At 36.8% G+C, this 22243-nt stretch overlaps 1 protein-coding gene across 2 annotated transcripts in view; it reads left to right on the forward strand.

The window, feature by feature from the left end:
- The window catches only part of LOC112052757 (fasciclin-1), a 147895-nt gene that overhangs the window by 104249 nt on the left and 21403 nt on the right, over window positions 1-22243 (forward strand). For both annotated transcript variants that reach the window (XM_052884720.1, XM_024091961.2), the window contains exons 4-6: window positions 5654-5793; window positions 16423-16519; window positions 19218-19395. In XM_052884720.1, coding sequence (XP_052740680.1) covers window positions 5654-5793; window positions 16423-16519; window positions 19218-19395 — 415 coding nt within the window. The remainder of the gene's footprint in view (window positions 1-5653; window positions 5794-16422; window positions 16520-19217; window positions 19396-22243) is intronic.

Genomic DNA, 22243 nt, shown 5'->3' on the forward strand with positions numbered 1-22243 from the left:
ATGATAGCAAAATAAATAAATCATTATATAATCATGATGAACTTCCGCAAAGTAACGCCTGCTTCTATCCAATACTTTCATATTTTTCTTTACCTCACGTAAAAAAGTCTCCCCTGAACGGGTTAGTAAATGTAGCTCCAGTGGCGTACTATAGAGTGTTGGTTTGTACATATGTTTTATGTGGTGATAGCTTGAAATTTCCCAGTATACGAGATCGTGACGTCAAAAGTAAACTAACCACCACATATTGAAGTAGCGAGAGAAGTAAGTAGAGATATGGTGTGTCCACGTTATTCTTCCCGCCGCATTTCATGCCGCTCGTCCTGCCCACCGCTCCCAATTTTGTTAGCACAAGCGCGAGTTAAAGGACTAATACAAGCGGCGCAGTTATTTACGTGAGTAGAGCAGTTTGCAGACAGTCATCATACACATTTACATAGCAGCAGCACGAGCAGCAGCGCAAGGAGTATTGTGTGGCTGTGGCGTAACAATGAAAAATTACAGGATTATTCTAGGGCCCATCCAATGAATTCGCCACAGGCTTCACATTGTATAGTTACGCCACTGCATACCGGTATTTACGGCCACAATACTTTTTACAATTTGGCATACAACCAAGTTACCAATTGAAATAATAAACAACAAGTCACTGCACTGCACTGTTGCGATACCTGAATTTTGTTTACTTATGTTTTACTAGCTTTTACTTGTTTGTAGCGATAATGGAGATTTTGGCAGACAAACTCTCTTTGAAAATTCTATTATAATGTATCAGAAACAATAGTATTTTTCTGTAAATTTTTGTTAATGGTTGAGTAAATATCTCCGTAGAACAAGCAAATTCACATGCGTTCAAGTAATATTAGTTAACTTTATAATAGATGTTTGCCTTAAAACTGAAATAGCTGCGGCACGAGGTCAATTGACCTCGTACGTCTAGCGTATTCAAACTATAAAGGCGAAAGTTTGTGTGTAAGTTGTTACTCCCTTACGCTGCTCCTACAGAACTGATTTGGATAAAATTTGGAATGGATATACATTTTATCTTGGATTAACACCTCATCATCATCATATCAGCCGATGGACGTCCACTGCAGGACATAGGCCTTTTATAGGGACTTCCAAACATCACGATACTGAGCCACCTGCATCCAGCGAATCCCTGAGACCCGCTTCATGTCGTCAGTCCACCTGGTGGGGGGTCGGCCAACACTGCGCTTAGTAGTGCGGGGTCGCCATTCCAGCACTTTGGGACCCCAACGTCCATCGGCTCTTAGCACTATGTGCCCCGCCCATTGCCACTTCAGCTTCGCAACTCGTTGAGCTATGTTATATGTGACTTTGGTTCTTCTGCGGATCTCCTCATTTCTGATTCGATCACGCAGAGATACTCCTAACATAGCTCGTTCCATCGCCTGTGTGACTCTGAGCCTTCTTATGAGGCCCATAGTTAGCGACCAAGTCTCGGAACCATAGGTCATCACTGGCAACACGCACTGTTCGAAGACTTTTGTCTTCAGGCACTGAGGAATTTTGGACGAAAAGATGTCTCGAAGTTTCCCGAATGCAGCCCAGCCGAGTTGGATTCGACGGTTCACCTCTTTCTCGAAATTGGACCTACCTAACTGGATCATATGTCCTAGGTATATGTATTCGTCTACAATTTCGAGTGCAGCGTTCTCAACTATAACTGGGTGGAGCGATACATGAGCATTACACATTATTTTTGTTTTGCCCATGGATGGATTAACACCTAAGCTATTTTATATACTGAAAAAAACAATGGTTTCCGTGGGATTTGAATTTCATTCACACCGACTTCTGCTATTAAGAATATTGTGTTCCAAAATTTAATAATCTAGGCCAGAACCTCATGATTTCATGCCACACAGGCTAATCACAGATTAAACTATGAAATGCCTCGTTGATCACGAGGCATTTCATAGTTTAATCTAGGCGTATAAAAGAGAGAGGGGGGGGGCCTACCCTAGAATAGGGTTGATGACAGTTTTTTAAATTGTGTATAAATTAAGAGTATGCTAATAGTAAAGCAATTTTGTAAAAGGAACAGGGTATCTGCGATCTACTTTCGGAGCTACAGGGATTTAAAGAGTCAGATTTGCGGCGCTGCCGCGGATTCCTGAAAAACGTCCCATACAAAATGGCACGAACTAATGACGTCGTAGGTGATGTAATGATCGTTAGATTTGTATGTGCGTTCAAACAAAATTACTAATATCTTTGTTATTTGTGCGTTTATGTTTATAGTTCATGTGTTAAAAAATGTCACATTTAATGTAAGGAAGCTAAAAGTGTATGAATTTTCATCTAATTACGATAAAAGATTAATAGATTTTGAGATTTTATAATCTCATTTATTTTGCAAATGTCCAGACAATCTTTGATTTAATATTTATAAATTAGTTAACATTGATTGAATGTATCATAAAAATCAATATTTTCAAATCTAGAAATCATCCCCATTCATTCCGATTTAAAATTCTATGATGGACGCCAAAATACAAAATATACAAAGAAAAATCAATAAAATCAGTAGAGCCGTTTCAGAGGCCAGCGCCCATAAACATTGTAAACGAAATTTCTGTATTGAGTGTGACTTAGCGGCATGACAAAGGCCAGGTCAGGAAAAATTCAGATACATAGGTTTTAATATAAAATGCCTATCTAAATTGTCAGGATATACAGACTATTACGAGTTCGAATTCGTTAATGTTTGCCTGCGACGTTATTCCAACACAAATATTGAACTAAAAGTTGTTTCACAAAGTTACTTGTAGTTCGCCATTTCTGCTAATGGCTCACTGTGGCCCCCAGAGATTGTTTTAGTGTTGTTCGCGTAAACACGAAATGAACAATTGTAAGTAAATATTAACACAATGAGCCGTGATAGCCCAGTGGATATGACCTCTGCCTCCAATTCCGGAGGGTGTGGGTTCGAATCCGGTCCGGGGCATGCACCTCCAACTTTTCAGTTGTGTGCATTTTAAGAAATTAAATATCACGTGTCTCAATCGGTGAAGGAAAACATCGTGAGGGAACCTGCATACCAGAGAATTATCTTAATTCTCTGCGTATGTGAAGTCTGCTAATCCGCATTGGGCCAGCGTGGTGGACTATTAGCCTTACCCCTCTCATTCTGAGAGGAGACTCGAGCTCAGCAGTGAGCCGAATATAGGTTGATGACGACGATTAGCACAATTACTAAATTACCTATTATCTAATAAGGTATCTAAGCCTATTATTATTTGTATCTCTTTTTGTATTTAGTCACTGATACTGATCTATTAAATATAAAAAAATATATATCTGTTAGATTGACAGATATGCTATTCTTTCAGGATGAGTATTGAGTATAAATTAATGTTGCGTTTTCTCGAGTTATTATTATAATATAATAACTTTGTCAAGCTATATATATTATATATAGCTTGGCTAACTCGTTCGTAACACTCCCGTTGGTCAGCGCAAGCCGGGAGGGGGGTAGCGATGCCCCGCGCGCTCGAATTCATACGCGCACAGTCCTTTCCCCCGTCGCCCGCATATCATGGAGCTGTCATCAACGAACTTCTCAAGCTATAGTAATAGTTATTCACATGTTACTAAACCATCTAAATAACTGCTTATCTGTCTGTCCAGGTCAATCTTTGGAACGGCTGTACCAATTTTAATGAGATCACACGGAAAGATAGACTAGATCTATAAGCAACATATAGGCTACAATTTTGTCCTAGAAAAATTCGTAGAAAAATTGAATTTCACGCACACGAAATCGCAGACTTTTAACATGATATAATCAGTTTATTTAATTTCGTATTCAATATTCGCCGAGCTACTGAGATTTTGTGAAAAGTTTCGCCACCGTGACATATAAAAGAAAGCAGTAAAAGCGTATTGAACATTTTATACCCGTCTCTCTGTATCGGAAAATGCATTTCCTATTGTTACAGCTGCGTAGGTATCGCGTCAAAGATACCGCCTTCACACAGCTGTACATTTCACATTCAAAAATGGCCGATGATTTAATTTCCTGAACGTATATATATATATGATCTTACATCGCCTTTGTACTGGCACTTCAATCGAAATGTTTCAGAATGTGAAACATGTTTGTTTGATTGAACATACAATGAGGATTCACTCGGCATATACAGGGTGTCCTGTAAATATTACGACATACTCTACAAGGCGATCAAGTCCTGCTAAAATATCGCAATATGTTAGCTGAAGTTTTACGGTTTTAAAGTTATATTGATTTGTGTACAAAATACAAAAATCCCTTCCTTTAGTGCAGTTGAGTCACACCATGTGCTGAAAAATTACTTAAGTGTTGTTTTTACACTTGGTAAATATTTTTGAATAGTTGTTTCAAGTAACATAACGGCTAACATAATATGCGTTTTCTTTAGTAGGCCTTGGTATCAGCTATCATCCTGTAAAGTATGTACTTTTTACACCCTGTATACATAGGTACTCGTATATATCCTACGAATATTATAAACCCGAAATTTGTATGTCTGTTTGTTTTTTAATTCGGATCAGTAGTTCCTGAGATAAACGCGTTTAATCAAACAAACAAACTCTTCAGCTTAATATATTAGTTTATACTATAGATTTCGAGCGTAAAAAATAAATAATTATAATGAGAGTAGTAGTCGAGTAGTAGAGTATGAGTATGTATAGATTTTAAAAGATAAGCCGCTAGGAAACGTGTTCTAATAACACATCGCCCCTGCTACGCGGATAAAACCGTCGAGCACAGTTAGTTTTACATTTACGTAACCTGTTCACAGATTTCGTACATGGTTCGCACTGTAGCATTTATTAAAGCAAAGATTATTAAAGTAGTTTTGTACCCCTCGCCCTCAAGTTTATTTACCCCGGGCTTATTATGCATCCCCGGCGTATGAAACTTGTTTTCAACAACCATATTATACGTGGTAATATGCTCGAGTTGCAAGTTTGAGCAAAATGTTTTAAGACGGCTCGCTACGTTTTATATATTTAATTTTATAGTTTTATTTAACTAGCGCACGCCTGTATGTACGCGTGGAGTTTGTTTTTAATTCGCATATAAATCTCGTCATTTCTCAAAAAGAAATGTTCTCTCAAAGCATACTAAATGTATGTGTGAAAAAGTAAATACGAGTTTTTACCAATTGAATTTCAGTAAAAAGTTTTAATTCTGATTGATATATTTATTTAAATTTTATACAAAACTAGCGGATGACCACGACCGCGAAGAGAAATTCAGTATTTAAAAAATCCCGGGGAACCATGGATTTTTCGGAATAACTAGTAACCTATATGTTGCTCTCTAAACTTCTCTATCTTCGAGTGCCAATCTCGTTAAAATTGATTCAGCTGGTCCAGAAGTTAAACCGTAGCTAAGGACAAAGTATTAAAAAAAGTTTGTTTATATTTTGGGATCGTGTAAATAACTACTACCACTTAATAAAACACACGTATTTTGAAATCACAGACAGACAAATCAATCAATTTCATTTATAATATGTATTAATGTGCATTGGGCCAACGTGGTGAACTATTAGCCTAAACCCTCTCATTCGGAGAGGAGACCCGTGCTCAACAGTGCTGTACATGATGATGATTAATGTAATCTTTCTTTTCATAGGTTCTCCACGTGATAGACCAAGTGCTGCAGCCACTCCTGCCTCTAAGCCAGAGCTCCGGCGGCTCGCCCATATACAACCCCAACGCGTACCAATTCCTCGAACACTCGGACGAATTCAACGTGGGACCGCATCGATTGAGGTGACTATTGAACAGTGTTGCCAACTTTACTTTAACGAATCCCCAAATTGTGATATAGAAAACCACTAACATACACCCATGATCGGTGTTGTCAACTTTATTTTAACGAATCCACAAATTGTGGTAACCACTAACATATTAGGATAGTATACAATTTAAATACCTAAATATGAAAATGTTTTATAATTAATAAATAATAGTTATATACCTTAAACAAACTTAACTTTAATTTATCTAGTTGTTATTTATTTAGAAACTATACATATAAATGTTTTTTTAATAATATTAAAACTACCTTCCTGTATTAACCACCTAAACCTATTATATACACTACATATTAAATGAAAAAATATACTAAAAAATTATATATAAAGACTTCGTCGTAGAATTATTCGTCCGAATCGATTTTCACTGGTAAAGTTGCGATGTTGCAGCGATCCTGATTCTCTGACCTAATATTAATTGAAATATTAAAATATATTTTGAAAATGAAACAGTTATTGTAATTTATATTTTAATTTTGGAAAAAGCGGCTGCTTCTGCGATTTATACTTTTGCTGAATAAAATTCTTTGTTCCTATTTTTCACTCCGCTATTTGGTATTATGTAGTCATGCAGCATTTTCCTTAGCGTTTTAACTAGCACGAACTGAGACAATGCGACGGTGAACTAAAAACACTATGCTCTTGTAACACAAACATTCAAGCTATCTCCTAAAAATCTAATGATTGAATTTCATATCTTCACACTAATTTAAGACATAACGACTAAAAATACCACTAGAGCCGAAATTTGTTTCCTGAAAGGTAAGTCCAAACCACCAGATGTAACGGAAATTCCGCTGAGTTGGCAACACTGCTTTTGACCAGTACAAGCCTTAGCAATTAGACGTAGTCCGTCTATGTCTTGTTTCCCGTATTTCGTAGCGTCTGAAAATCTACGAGTACATTGGAGCATCTTGTATTTCAATTGAGAATTGCTCTTGGTCTAGTTGTTACCTTACGTAGCTTGGAATTACGAAGTCCTTTGTTCGAGTCTCAGGTCGAGCTGTGAAGTACTGTGTGTTTACCGCTTTTTGTTTTACTTGTATGTATTTTTTTATTCTTTAAAAGATAGCCCTTGACTACAATCTCACTTGATGGTAAGTGACAATGCAATCGAAGATGGAAGCGAGCTTGTTAGGAGTAGGATGAAAATCCACACCCCATTCGGTTTCTACACAACACCGTATAAATAAATAAATCATTTGGCGGTACGTCTTAGCCAGTAGGGTAATTAGCCCCGGCCGAAGCCTCCCATCAGCCAGACCTGGACCAATCAAGAAAAACTCAATCGACCCAACCGGGGATCGAACCCGTTACCTTCGTCTTGTAAATCCACCACGCATACCACTGCTCCACGAAGCCGTAAACCTGGAATGTATATAACTCGTAACATAAGTAACTGATAAACGTAATCGTAAACATAAAGCTACTGTTACACATGCTCATTTCAAGCACGAAAGCATGCTACTATTGAGCAATTGCTACTTATTAGCATGCAACATTGCTAATAATGAGTATGCTTATTTCGAGCTTGCCCAAGAATCAACAGTCGTATGCGATTTATAAGCATGTTACTTGCTGCGCGGGTGGAAGGGGGCGGGCTTTTAGCGCGTCTGAACAGTTTTGCTTATTGAGTATGCTAGCCGATCAGCATTGCTATTCTGTATTCTCTTCGCCTTCAGCTCTCCCTGTCTAAAACGATACTATAGACAGAGAGCGATAGATACAAATAAACATGTGTTATTGAAATGTTTGCTTTGAGCATGCTTATTCAGGAGCATACTTAAAAATAGCATGCTCAATGCTAGCTAATGTAAACTGATGCATGCTCGTATGGAGCATACTTAATAGCACGTTTTTAATATGCTATTTTAGAGCATGTGTAACAGTACCTTAACTCCTTTGAACTCGACTTAGCAAGAACGGACAGACAGACAGACAGACACCGTCGTCAAACTTATAACACCTCTCTTTTAAGTCGGGAGTTGAAAATCCTAGTAGCCATAACATAATGACCACAACGTTCTATTCCAGATTTGAAATTATCGAACCATTTTCAAACGATCACGATAATGTCGTAATTGAACGTATTAGCAAATTCCTACCTCCATTTTGTTGATAAACAATTCAGGTTTCGTGCCTAATCGCAAATGTCTATCATTCCAATGCTTATGGTTTCATATGAATTATTTTAATGCTATGTTAAGTTTAACAGGAGTTTTCAGAACTCAGTACAGCGATAGAAATAATTGCTCATTAATATTAAATACACGGAGAGCCGTAATAGCCCAGTGGGCAGTGGATATCACTTCTGCCTACGATTCGGTGGGTAAAGGTTCGAATCTGGTCAGTAGAATGCATCTCCAACATTTCAGTTATGTACATTTAAAAAAAATAATTATCACGAGTCTCAAATGGCGAAGGAAAAACATCGTGAGGAAACCTGCATAAATGAGAATATTTTTAATTTTCTACATGTGTGAAGTCTGCCAACGTATTGGGCCAGCGTGGTTGACTATTGGCCTAACCTTAACCTTAAGTTAATGGTGATAACGAGTGTTCCAAATGGGGATTATCCTTTTTTAGTTTATCACCATTTAACAATAGGTATATAAGTAGCCTGCCATGTAATACATTTCATTTCCACGCAATTTTGTCACTAGTATTAAGTAGCGGCGTTAAAGAGTAACAAACATCCAAACATCCATACAAACTTTCGCGTTTAAAATATTAGTAGGAAGTAGGATAGTTACTGTGCCTTCAGCGTGCTCTATTAACTATTATTATAATAAATAGATAAATAAACTTCTTGTTAACAATTTATATCGTTACAAAACTAGAGAAGTTCAATATAATAAGAATATGAAGTTGATTTGCGCCGTTCGCTAAGTTATTCCACGCCGCTAGGTCGCGCCTCCGACACGGAGTTTTGTGACTCCGATTTTTCCACCTCTCTGCTCCATGCACTGCCGGATCGTATCATATACTTGAACATTAAAAATATATCGACACTTCTTTACTTTGAACTAGGTAAAGTTAATATTAAAAAGCAATTTTAATATTGCACGAATTAGTTTAAAAGTCTTAAGACGCGAAAGACCGTAATTTGATAAAAGAGATTAAGCATGACTTTAATCGCTCAAGCTCGTTTAATTGTTTACATTTTATAAAAAGCAATGAAGAGAACCTTAAATGTTACTCACAATTGTAACTTTAGTTTTAAGTTTTCGACTATTATTACCACCATTAAATTAAATTATGACATAATCTTGACCTTTCAAAAGTGCTTGTAAACTAAGCCTAATTGAAATAAATGAATTTTGACTTTTGACTTTTTTTTGAATTCATATATGATCTCTCTCTCTCTGATCACTAATCTCGGAAAACTGACAGAATTTATCTATATGTCTATTTTCAATTAAAAAGTGACGGATATTAAAGAGTTTCACGATTCTTTCGACGTTTGGATCAGGTTCAGGTCCGGATGAGGTTTTAAATTCGACGCGTTTGTTGTTTTTTATTGTCTGTTACGTCATAACTTTGAAATATTATTTTTGTTTGAAAGAGTATAAAAAATTACATCGTGTGTGCTATCTTCTGATTAGTTTGAAGGCGGTGCCAACACAGTAATGCATTAACTCAAACCATTTAAATTCAAGTTTTAAAATTTTCAGACGGTACTTTCCCGTCGTTGTTTAACCAACGGCTTTAATTGCCAATGCCTTAACACCGCCTTCAAAGTAATCAGAAGGTAGCATATACATATAATATATGTTATTTTTCGCTTTTTAGTTCATTTTTGTGATTTTGAAGTCGGTTGAATTTATTTGTAAAAAGATTTTACATTACTTCTATTTGGCTTCATGATTGATTTAACGGATTAGATGAACGTGGAATATCTATCATGTCAATCGGCCATTGTAGCTTTCAACTTGATGCCCAGTTATCCAGTATACGAGCATCAAAAAATGTAAAATAGTTACACAAGCCTATTGTTTTACAAGCACACTCAACTGGGTTTCCATTATAGGATTATACACTGTTACGTATAGTCTCCTTAACATTGTAATCAGTTGTAGGGTTTCATTTTAAAATACTACACGGTCATGATTGTAAATATAATGCCACTGTTTATTTAACCCTATTAGACTGTAGACTTCGCGCCACGAAAGAAGTCCTATGGCTAAAACCTGAACTAAAATTGACAGGGCCTTACACAAATGACAATAAAACCGCCATTATAAAATGTAATGAGCGCCATTAAGACATTAGCGTCGTGTCTACAGGACTTGTTACGTGGCGCGGAGTCTAGTAAAGGTTTTTGTGACAGAACCACAGAATACATATGTGATAGAACTAATGACTTGAACGTTGTAATGTTGAGTACGAAATGAAAGTTTTCAAAAGACATTTACTACAAAATGTGTGCGTTTTTCCTTGAAATTTTCGATTTTTTTAATTATCACTCTTCTAACCAAGGTAGAGACCAATCACAGATCATGTATCCTCTGTGGTCTAAGTTGTCATTCAAAGCTGTTTCATGCAAAATGTATGACGAAATAAATTTATTTCATAATTGTGTTTTTCTTAATTTTGCGATAAATGATAATGTTCCCAGTTCTGCTATTGGAGGCAAAGACGAATCCAACAAATCAAACATCTTAAAAAACAGTCCATCTATTCTTTATTTTAACTCCTTCATCATTAACAGCCGCTGGACGTCCACTGCTGGACATAGGCCTCTTGCATGGACTTCCAAGCAAAACGGTCTCGAGCCGCGAGCATCCACCGGCTCCCTGCAACCCGCTTGATGTCCTCGGTCCACCTATTTTAACTCCTTGGGCACTATAGTACGCGCGTTAACAACTGAGTCTTAGGGCCATAAATCATTTCTCTATATCTATCTCGCTTGCACTTATGGGTCTTATGGAGCCGTCTAGTGAAGGGTGTAACAATGAAAGACATATTATCGATAAGTAAAGTTTATTATCGTATCTTGTTCACAAAATTAAAAAAATTAACAATATTTGATTTAATATAATACATATTTCATATTATATAATTATTAACTAAATAAAATTAATCTTCATCTGAGTCTTCATCATCAGAATCTTCGTCTTCTGCCAAATTTATTATAAGCGGCGCGTGATCTCTAATTAGAGCTTTTTGTAAATCTTTGTTTTGAAGTTCTTCGGCATGCCTAACACATTTGGCCCAGTCTTCTCGTGTGACATTTTCTATGGCTCGGTGGAGGTGATTTTCGACATCTGCTATCTTGAAGGTATTATTATTCTTCGCAACTTCTCCCTTTACTTGTGCCCAAATTAATTCTATTGGGTTATATTGACAGTGATATGGAGGGAGCCTTATTACTTCATGACCTCGTTCATTTGCCAGATGGTCTAAAGCGTAGACCTTCTGCGGGTTACTGGCTTTTACTTTTCTTATTAATTCTTCAATAATTTCGTTGCTGGAATATGGAATCTTTTTCTTTGTCAACCATTCTTGAATTTCAGCTTTCCTCGTGTTTCTTGTGGGTATCTTTTCCAACTGTATCGAATGATAGCTTGCGTTATCGACAATTATAACTGAGGGCTCTTCAAGTAGATTCAGGAATTCGGAAAACCATGCCATATATGTTTCGCCATCCATTTCTGTGTGGTAATCAGCATCCTTTGATTTCACCGCTTTAAATATTAGCTTCGCATCTGGAACGAAGCCAGTCCTTGCAGAACCCGCATGGCAAACTATTAATCTTTGGCCTTTTCCCACAGGCTGATTCTTGAAACCTCCTTCATCGTTGCTTCCAAGCCACATCCTCTTTCTTGCATGGTTTTGATTAATCCATGTTTCGTCTAGATAGAAACGTGGTCGCTGATCGTTAGTTCTTCTAAGTAAATCCAATTTCCTTAAAAAGTCCATTCTAGCACAAACAATATCAGTTCTTTCCATTAAATATTTACGTCCTTCGCTATTTTTCTTATACTGGAACCCAACCTCCTTCAGTAGTATTCTCATTGAAGTGTTGCCGCATTTAAAATCGGGTAATTGTTCACGGAATTTTTCTAAAATTTTCGCCACGGATGGATACTCTCCATTCTCATAAAATGAAGCTACAGTTCGCTTCAACACACTTTTATCAAAATCGTCAATATTAGTGACGGTTTGTGGTTTCTTAAAATTTGTTCTTGGTATACAGGTACTGCCTGATTGTGATACTTCCGTCTTGATTCGGTCCACTGTCGCTCTGCTCACACCACAAACAAATGCGGCCATTTCACGTGGTTTGTTGAAATTTAGAGAAGCCACTTTATTCGGATCACTTTTCAATTCATTGAGAAACAGGAATACGTTGTGAATCAGTGTTCGAGCTTGAGGGCTAATATCGCCATGTAATTTCTTCAGATCAACGTTAGAAAATAAAGTATCCATAGTGCGCAACGAGTAACACATGAATGTATTTATTTAATTGCAGTAAACACATTTATAGCAAAAAAAATACGCAATGCAATTACATTAGAAACCGACCAATCAGAATCGTCCAAATCATTATTGACTCATCATTAGCACGTGCGCAGGTAGCCGTTTATCGATAATTAGGGTGCGCAGGTAGGCGCGCTGCACATTCCTATCTTTTTTGACTTTTATGACCGGACGACTCAGATGATAACGCGCATACTATAGACACATTGACACAACTTAGGTATAGAATGTCGTTAAAGAGTTTTAATCTGTGGTTAACGGTGCAGGTTGACGATCCAGTTTATAGGTTATTGTTTTTTTTTTAATGTAATCTTATCGTTTGTTAACTTAAATAAATCCCACCTCCTACTAATATTATAAACGCGCACGTTTGTATGGATGTTTGGATGTTTGTTACTTTTTAACGCCACTACTACTAAAGCAATTTGGCTGAAATTTGGAATGGAAATAGATTTTACTCTGAATTGACATAGGCTTTTATCCCGAAAAAATCCATGGTTCCCGAGATTTGCGAAAACTGATGATTTTGATGATATGAATGTTTGTTACTCTTTCACGCCTCGACTACTGAATCGAATTAGCTGAAATTTGGTATTAAGATATACTATAGCCTGGATTAACACAAAGGTTACTTTTTATCCCGAAAAAATCCATGGTTCCCGAGGGATTTGTGAAAAACTAAATTCCACGCGGACAAAGTCGCGGGCGTCCGCTAGTAAATATAACAATAAAAAAAGCTTATGTAAGCATTACATGAAAATCGCTTCCCGAATAAATGTGTGAAACATTGTATGCAACTTACAACGCAACAACACGTAGCAGAATCTCTACAACATCAAACTTTGAGTTAGGTAGTTTCGAGTCTGTTAACATGCTAACAAAGTAAAAGATTGAGTGTTGTTGCTTGTTATGTGGCTTGTTACTGGCAACCTGGCGGGAAAAAGTTATTTTATTTCCCCAAAAGGGTTCAATATGTTACCTTGGACAACATTTTACGAAGGCATTCATACATAGAAATTGCAATCAAAAGCAACATTTGTAAAATATAGCAATCGCAACTCATACCTTAATGTTCTACCATAAAAAGTTGCGAGATCCATGTAATGCGGAGTCTGTTACTTTATTCAGTTCGTAATTAAGGGTCACTTTTTAAATTATTATGTAATTAGCTAACCTAACAACATCTTATAGTGACCATATCAAGATTCGAAAATGGCTTGAATTGCTTACAAAAAAGTACGGTACGGTCGTGTCGCTTTTTTATGCAACTTGGCAGGAGCACTGCTGTGCCCCCAGATATTATCAACCTATGTAAGCTTAGGTGCTTTTTGATTGATATTATTTTTATTATTATTTACATGTTTCAAGATTTATAAAATTTAAATATTTTAAAAAATTGAATATTTTTATTGAAGAAAACCACAAACTTTCAGTGTTCATTACAAACTATAGTTAATTCCTACTGTAAAGTTATTAAGCCTTGGAATTACTAATTACAAAAGTAAGCCCCAAATTTTTAACACGAAAATTTATATTAGATTCAATAATTACAAAAAGCCCCTGTGAGTAACACAAAGTTTTATATAAATACTAGAGGACGCCCGCGACTTAGTCCGCCTTTAGACCTCCTAATTCGGCCATGTCGCAAAATCGCGGACGTCTCCTATCTATAAACTACCTCCCTGCCAAATTTCATCTTTGTACGTCAAGTGGTTTTTGTGATTTTGTGATGAATGACCTTTCGCATTAATATATTAAGACTAGCTGACGCCACGCGGTTTCACCCGCGTGGTTTTTGTTCCCGTAGGAGTAAATGGGCTTCCTAGATAAATGGGCTTTCTAACACTATATATTTTTTATTCTTTACAAGTTAGCTCTTGACTACAATCTCACCTAAGTAAGTGTTGATGCAGTCTAAGATGGAAGCGGGCTAACTTGTTAGGAGGAGGATGAAAATCCACACCCCTTTTCGGTTTCTACACGACATCGTACCGGAACACTAAATCGCTTGGCGGTACGTCTTTGTCGGTAGGGTGGTAACTAGCCATGACCGAAGCCTCCCACCAGTCAAATATATAAATTAGTATAGATATATGTATAGATTTTAAAAAGAAAAACGTTACTTTCTACGCATTACAGTTCAAACAACTTTATATAATTGTGTACTTAGTTTTTCAACTTTGTTTAACGCTTGTGAAAATCAGGACAGACCGAAACTTGAGCATTGTGGAAACGCTGTTGACCTGTTTACAATACGAGAGTTTAAGAGTTGTTATCTTGGTTTGTTACTTAGGCTCTGTTTTCGAGAAAAACGTTATATATTTTAAAGAAATCTTAGGTTTTTAATAATTGAAAAGTTATTTGTTTACTTCGACTGAGTTTCTTGATCTTAACATATATAAAACACAGAATATATAAAAAGCTAAGGCTTTTTTATTACCGTGGTTTACAACAAATTCGCTTTCCGGCTTAGATCTTTTGAACTACGCAACATATTCTAATGCGGTTTTCTTTATTAGATAGTGATTTAAGGGGAAGGTTAATGGGTATTATATTGAACATTGTTTTCCACGCAAGGCCGCGGGCGTCTGCTAGTAAAAGATATAATAACTCTTTTCTATGTTATTTACTTGATTTTAATTGGAAAATAATTATAGTTTTAATAGAAAAAAATATTTGTTTTATTACAAATTAACTAAAAATCGTACTCGTATCGTAATCGTAATTTAGGTATAGTTTTTTTTTTAATAATTTAGCAGTAGGTACAACAACAAACAACAAAACGATGTTAGATTTTCAATTCATAAATTTCCTAAAGACCACCTATGACTCGAGGGACGTAAGTTTGAATCCCAGTCGGGGCATGCAACTCCAATTTTTAAGTTACGTGATATTTGATTTCTTAAAATACCTTAACGGTGAACATCGTGAGGAAACCTGCATACCAGAGAAATTTCTTAATTCCAGCCAGCATGGTGGACTATTGGCCTCTCATTCTGAGAGGAGGCTCGTGCTCAGCAATGAGTCGAATAATGATGATATACATACTTATTGTAATTTTTATACATTGTTGAATAAAGAAGGTTCAAATTAAATTTTTATATTACATATTTTGTGTATCCCATAAGCATTCACAGTGCAAAATCAGGCCGTCATAAAAGTCGAGCGCGACGGGGAAGGGAAACTTTGTTGACCTCTTTACAATGGAAAGGGTTTGAGGGGCTTTTATCGTGAAAATTTACTTATTTTTATTCCATTGTATTGTTCGTCTAAATTCCAAGTTAACCTTTGCGAAATGTGTCAAGTTGTGACTTGGCAACAATTTATATTGATGTCAGAGCTTATCTGTAGCTTTACGGGAGTTAGAAACTATAATATCCGAGAGACCTATCATATAGCTTGGCAAGTTCGTTTGTAACACTCCCGATGATCCGCGCGGGCCGGGGGGCGTTTAGCGATGAATGAAAAACCCACGACTGATGCACCTCACTTTCCCCCCGTCGCCCGCATATCATGGTAGTGTCATTAACGAACTTGCAAAGCGAAACCAATTAATTTGAAACATTAACACAGCTGTCAAACATGGCAACAATAAGATTTTTAAAGGAAAAACTAATTACCCCATCGTGGTAGCTAATGTAGAAACCTAAAATTGATGTTAGATGGTTTTTAATTACAAAAGACCCATTCTAATTGGATCAGTAGTTTTTGAAAAAAATGTGGAAGTAATGCATCGTTGTTGTACCACGTATTATTTAAAAAAAATACAATAAAGAATTATATAATAAGTTAAGTATTACGTAGATAAATACATTTTATTTTTTTTTTATTTGGCCATTACCAGAATTGGAAATTGATTTCTATGGGATGCCAAAATAAATATCACTAACAACGAAGTTACCATGAAAATGAGCGATGTCACATCGATGTAACTTTACAGAATGCAGGGACTGTTCTATTCTGCATGGTGCAATATCAGAGCGGTCTCGAAGTTAAAAAACAGAGCCATGTTAAAGTCGTTATAGAACTTTCACTGAACTAAGTCGGACTTGAGTAAAAACTATAATGGATAAAATTAAATGAGATGTTTCCGTTTCCTCAGGTCGTTTCGCCAGAAAGTGAACCAGTTACAGAAGAAAGAAGTTTTCAACGCGGATGGTCGGCACACATTCTTTATTCCAGTCGACGAAGGCTTTAAGGTAACCTGTTCAAATAAAATAACATATGTAGGAGTGTATCTAGGATCTTATGGGACCTGAAGTATTAAAATCGATATAGTCATCATCATGTTATATGGCGAAAGATGTCCATTTTTTTTCGTATTGAGTAAGTGCCGATGGCTCCATGTGGGACCACTACGGAGTCACCAGGGGGTTTGGGAGAGCGCAGAAGCATCGCCTGATGAGACCCGAAGGCTGAAATAAAGATAGAGCACAGAACGACTCTCTAAAAGCGTCTTCTATGAGACTCGGACCTCGGCTTAGAGGGCCAGTAACCGTGAATCAGTCCGGACGCCCCCAAGATCGTGAGTTAAAAAACCCACGTCCGGGTACCGTTAGATATCGGGAAACTCGTCTTCGCCGGCGAAGACGCTGTGTAGCTTGTGATTAAGTTGCCCGGGAAGAAGCTTGTAATTGTGTTGTTGTTTGTCCAATGCTGGACAAAGGTATATACAGTTTGTAGGAGTACCACACCACATCAAATACTACAGTATATTTATTTTAAATTATGTATTGTTTATTTTTAAGATGTTACTCAAAATTACCTATATCTAATTTTCCCAAGCTTAATAATCAAATTTATTTTTTTCGAAGAATTTCTGGCTATAACTGGCTCTCAATAGTAATAATAATAGTAGTAATCGAATAGGGTTGCAATGTAACAAGAAGCTTATTATTTCAATAACGTCAAATAAAATTAATTATTCACTAGAACATTCACCAAAGAGACACATAAATTTTAAAATACCGTACGGCGTTCATACATATATACATTTAATTCTGCGAAGGAAAAATATTGACCATTTCAATATTATTTCACGTGAACTGCAAAAGCGAAACGTTATAAATTCCGCACTGGAACAAAAAATCGGCTATCTATACGACATGCGGGCTCGTAATAAAAATGCCTGGTGCTTCCTGTCGCTCTAGTGATCTAGTCGACACTAGGGGGATATTCGACTACCATTTTGTTTCAATTTAATATTTTACAGTACCTATCAACTTACTCAGTCATTCAACGGGCGATGCAGCGAGCTTTTTTTTTATTATTCTTTACAAATTAGCCCTTGACTACAATCTCACCTGATGGTAAGTGATGATGCAGTCTAAGATGGAAGGGGGTAATTTGTTAGGAGAAGGATGAAAATCCACACCCCTTTTCGGTTTCCACACGACATCGTACCGGAACGCTAAATCGCTTGGCGGTGCGTTGCGGTGGCATTTTTGCCGGTAGGGTGGTTACTAGCCACGGCCGAAGCCTCCCACCAGCCAGAACTGGACCAATTAAGTAAATCTCAAACTGCCCAGCCGGGAATCGAACCTAGGACCTCCGTTTTGTAAATCTACCGCACATACCATTGCGCCACGGAAGCCGAACGAAAACAACAACGAACAAAGCTTTACTTGGAGTTCCTTGGAGAATCAGAAAAGAGGAGATCCGCAGAAGAACCAAAGTCACTGACATAGTTCAGCGAGTTGCGAAGCTGAAGTGGCAATGGGTTTATGAGGGATAAGTATTGCTCGAAAAACTGTTGAATAATGTTTCCCAAAGATGTTCTGGAATGGTGACCCCGCACCGGAAAGCACAGAGTTGGTCGAATGTCGATCAAGCGGGTTTCAGGGAGCCGCTGAATGCTGGTGGCTCTAGCCAGTCCAGCTGTGGACGTTCATTGGCTGATAATGACGATCTACTTCCGGTTTAGTTATTATAAATAGCTCGATCGTGGTGTTTATGGTCGCTGTTGAAACGGGTCGCCCCATTTTAATGAATATTTTAATAGCAATTTTGGTATTTTTAATAAAATAGTTAATAGTTTTAGCCCCTTGTATAAAAATCGATTATTACGAAAGAGTGTACAGATAACTCTCAAAAAGAAAATCTACTCATCGTTTATCGTCTTCCCAAAAGTCTTTATCTATAAAACTTGTATAATTTATGGTTATATGTTAGAGGTGCCTATCACGCGCCATCTTGATAGCTTATGTTGCGTTAGTTGACTCTTGGGGGCCTTTTGAAGTAGGAGGTCCTGAAATAGGCCACCAGGGACACATAATTGATGTGATCCTTACTTCAATATATAATAGAGCTGATCGCTGATTGCAGTGAGCATTTTCTTTTCAGAAAGTATGTGAAAAATTTATAAAACGAGAAGTAAAATTTATATCTGTCCTTTACCACTTCATGTACTTAATTAGATACGTAAGATATTTATAACAAAGCTACAATGTTTTTTTTTATTAACCGACTCCAAAAAAAGAGGAGGTTCTACATTCGGCTGTATGTTTTTTTTTAATAATATCATGGCATTGAAAATTCAGATTTCATAAAAGAGACATAATCTAAGAGGTCACACCGATACAAAATCAATGAAGCAATGCCCAACGCCAATTATAATTATAATATTTATCAAGTTTTGTTTTCTTTCAATTTCTAAAATTCGATTAATTTCTTCATCATGGCCTTGGAAAAAGTATTGTATCTCATTGCACGTAATTATCCATTGTAACACTCATGCTGTCTATTGTGCACGTTGTCACAAAATTCACTCGTGCTAAATAACAATAAATAACAGTGCCATATAATAACTGTTGTCGAGGGACAGGAAATATATCGTATTTAGGTACAGAAAAATAAAAAAAAATGCAATTATTTTTAAATTGTTTTTTTTTTCTATAGCCGACAACCCGATCAGATCTGATAGACGCGAAGGTGGTAGACGGCCACGTCATACCACAACACGTGTTGTTCACCCAAGCGACGCCGGACAACAAGGAGTTCAAGAGCTTGGCCTTCACTGACAACGTCAAAGTCATCATCTCCTTCACCACTACCATGAATGGCAAGGAAGAAATCAGTAAGTTAACCCTAAAATATGCTGTATCTTTTTTTTTTTGTTACAAGTTAGCCCTTGACTGCAATCTCACCTGATGATAGGCGATGATGCATTCTAAGATGGAAGCGAGCTAACTTTTTTTTTATTCTTGACAAGTTAGCCCTTGACTACAATCTCACCGGATGGTAAGTGATGATGCAGTCTAAGATGGAAGCGGGCTAATTTGTTGCGTAGGATGAAAATCTACAACCATTTCGGTTTTTACACTACATCGTACTAGAACGCTAAATCGCTAGGCGGTATGTCTTCGCCGGTAGAGTAGTAACCAACCACGATGTCTCCCACCAGCCAGACCTGGACCAATTAAAAAAACCTCAATTGGCCCAGCCGGGAATCAAACCCAGGACCTCCGTGTAGTAAATCCACAAATCCACCGCACATACCACTGCGCTACCGAGGCCGTCGTAGGATTTTTTTGGAATTCGGCGATAAAATCTAGCCAATGTCATTCGCTGATAATGCAACTTTCCATAGGTTTTTTTTAATTGGTCCTGTAGTTTCATAGCCTATTTGTAATGAAAAAAAAACAAAAAGTCAAATCTTTATAATAGTATTATAGATTTAAATAGGCTTGCGTTTCACTACAATAATGCCTTACCTATAGAAGATGAGGTGTAAGGCGCTTGACTAGAAAGATCCTATTATATCTTGTCTTGAAAGTATATTATAAGACTCAAAAGGTGATTACAAATATAAGAAAACTAATGTCGAACAAAGGTTATGTTTCACAACACTTGTCAGGACAACTTAATTACCAAATTAAACTGTAACCAAAAAAGAGCCTAGAATGGCAGAGAATGACCTTGAGTGGAGTCACGTACTTGTGAACGATGTGTGTAGGGTTAAAGGATCCTTTGACAGTCGACTAACACTCCCCTTTTCCACTCAAGTCACTCTCTCCACCTATCCCAAGTAACCCATAAAGAATTACACAACAAGAGATGTGGACGCCTCGAACGCCACGAGCACACTGAAGCCAACACGAGATCGAGCGGCGTCATATCCGTCACAGACTACTATTTCAACACTAAACGGCGATAACAGGTAGGTGATAGAAAACACAGTAAAGGGTTGTACAGCTGCGAGTTAGTAACTTTTGTAAAAAAAAAAAACGTTTGTCGCCTCGATGCCAACGATATTGTATTTACGTAGAAATCTGTTTTCCCTCATGAAAATACATACATACACTACAACCTCTTTTTAAATCGGCTATAAATTAAATAAGCATCCTTAAACATGTGTATCATCAAAACAATGTAACTCAAATACAAGAACTTCTTGACATTGTAAACAACCCTCCATGTCCATTTAAGTACCTAAATCGAAAACTTGGGCAATATTCTGTAACTAATATTTGATTATATGTTTACTCTGTTTTATTGAAATTGTTGGCATGGACGATAAGCGGGACCTAATCAAACATTTCTAACTCTCATACGGTTCCGTACATATCATGTTTAGTACGAGGGTAATTATAAATGTTGTACATAGGTATTTGTGTTATATTTGCATAAAGACGATATAACTGTTTACTCTAGAAAGACGTATTAAATCTGTTCTTTAACTAAAAGTATTAAAACATTCATAAAGTAGACACATCATGTAAATACCAAAAGTACTCATATCAGTAAACCAATGTCGCTATTTTGTTTTAACATTGATAATTGAAAATGCATATCCTAAATTGAAATTATTGAAGGCATCCTAGCCTTAGTTTTGTTTGTGTAGTTGGCAAGCTTGTTTGTCTATTTCACCACTCGCCACTTCGCTTAAATTTAACTGTGAAACGTTTGAAAAAATTAATATTTTTTTTAAGGCACTACAAAGACAGGCTTTTTCATAAATGTACTTAACAATGAAGAATACCAGTACATGTTACGGTTTTTACTCAAAATTTACCAAAAGCTCAATGCTTAATGTACTTCAAATTATTTTGATTGGAGTGTTTATCAGATAGCATGGTCACACCGGCTACTGTCTCATACGGTGACAGTAGTCTGTGTGACGTTCATAATACGTGCTATTATCGTGAATCGCGGCAAACTTTCACGACTGAAACGAACTGTCACCCGCATTTTACATGAAATGAACTGTAACGTAAACGATTTTAAGTTCATGTTAGGAACACGAATCTTTTCAAACAAACCACAAGTTATGAACTAGTGGTTAATTAATAATTCCTTACTCTAGAATTCAATTAACTCAAACAACTTAAGTGCAGTTTCTCCGACGGACTGGCTTGGAATAAACTTTTGATAGTGGGCCAGGATGGCGCAAGATATACTCGTAAAAGAGTCGCAATACCAACATATTTTGTGACTAGCCGACGCCCGCGACTTCGTCCGCGTGAAACTCGATGTAAACTTTCAACTACCCCTATCCTACCCCTACCCCTACCCTACTCCTACCTACCCCTACCCTACTTTTCTGGTTGATTTTTTACACCTTGTGTCCGAAAACCCCAAATATCTTACGGAACCCTATTTTTTTCCAAAATAAAATTTAGCCCATGTTACTTGTGGATAATGTAGCTTTCGAATGGTGAAAGAATTTTTAAAATCGGTCCAGTAGTTTTTGAGCCTATTCATTACAATCAAACAAACAAACATACAAACAAAGTTTTTCTCTTTATAATATTAGTATAGGTTATGAAAAAAATTATATATATTATGCTTATTTTAAATGAAGCTCTGCGAGCTCCGATGTTTTCAACTTTCTTTTCTTTTCAAAGACTACATCAAAGACTACATCAAAGACACACGATTTATTCACATTACAAGGCATGCAAAGAATACACCCGTCCATGTGT

The sequence above is a fragment of the Bicyclus anynana genome, chromosome 12 (assembly GCF_947172395.1).
Source record: "Bicyclus anynana chromosome 12, ilBicAnyn1.1, whole genome shotgun sequence".
Lineage (NCBI taxonomy): Eukaryota > Metazoa > Arthropoda > Insecta > Lepidoptera > Nymphalidae > Bicyclus > Bicyclus anynana.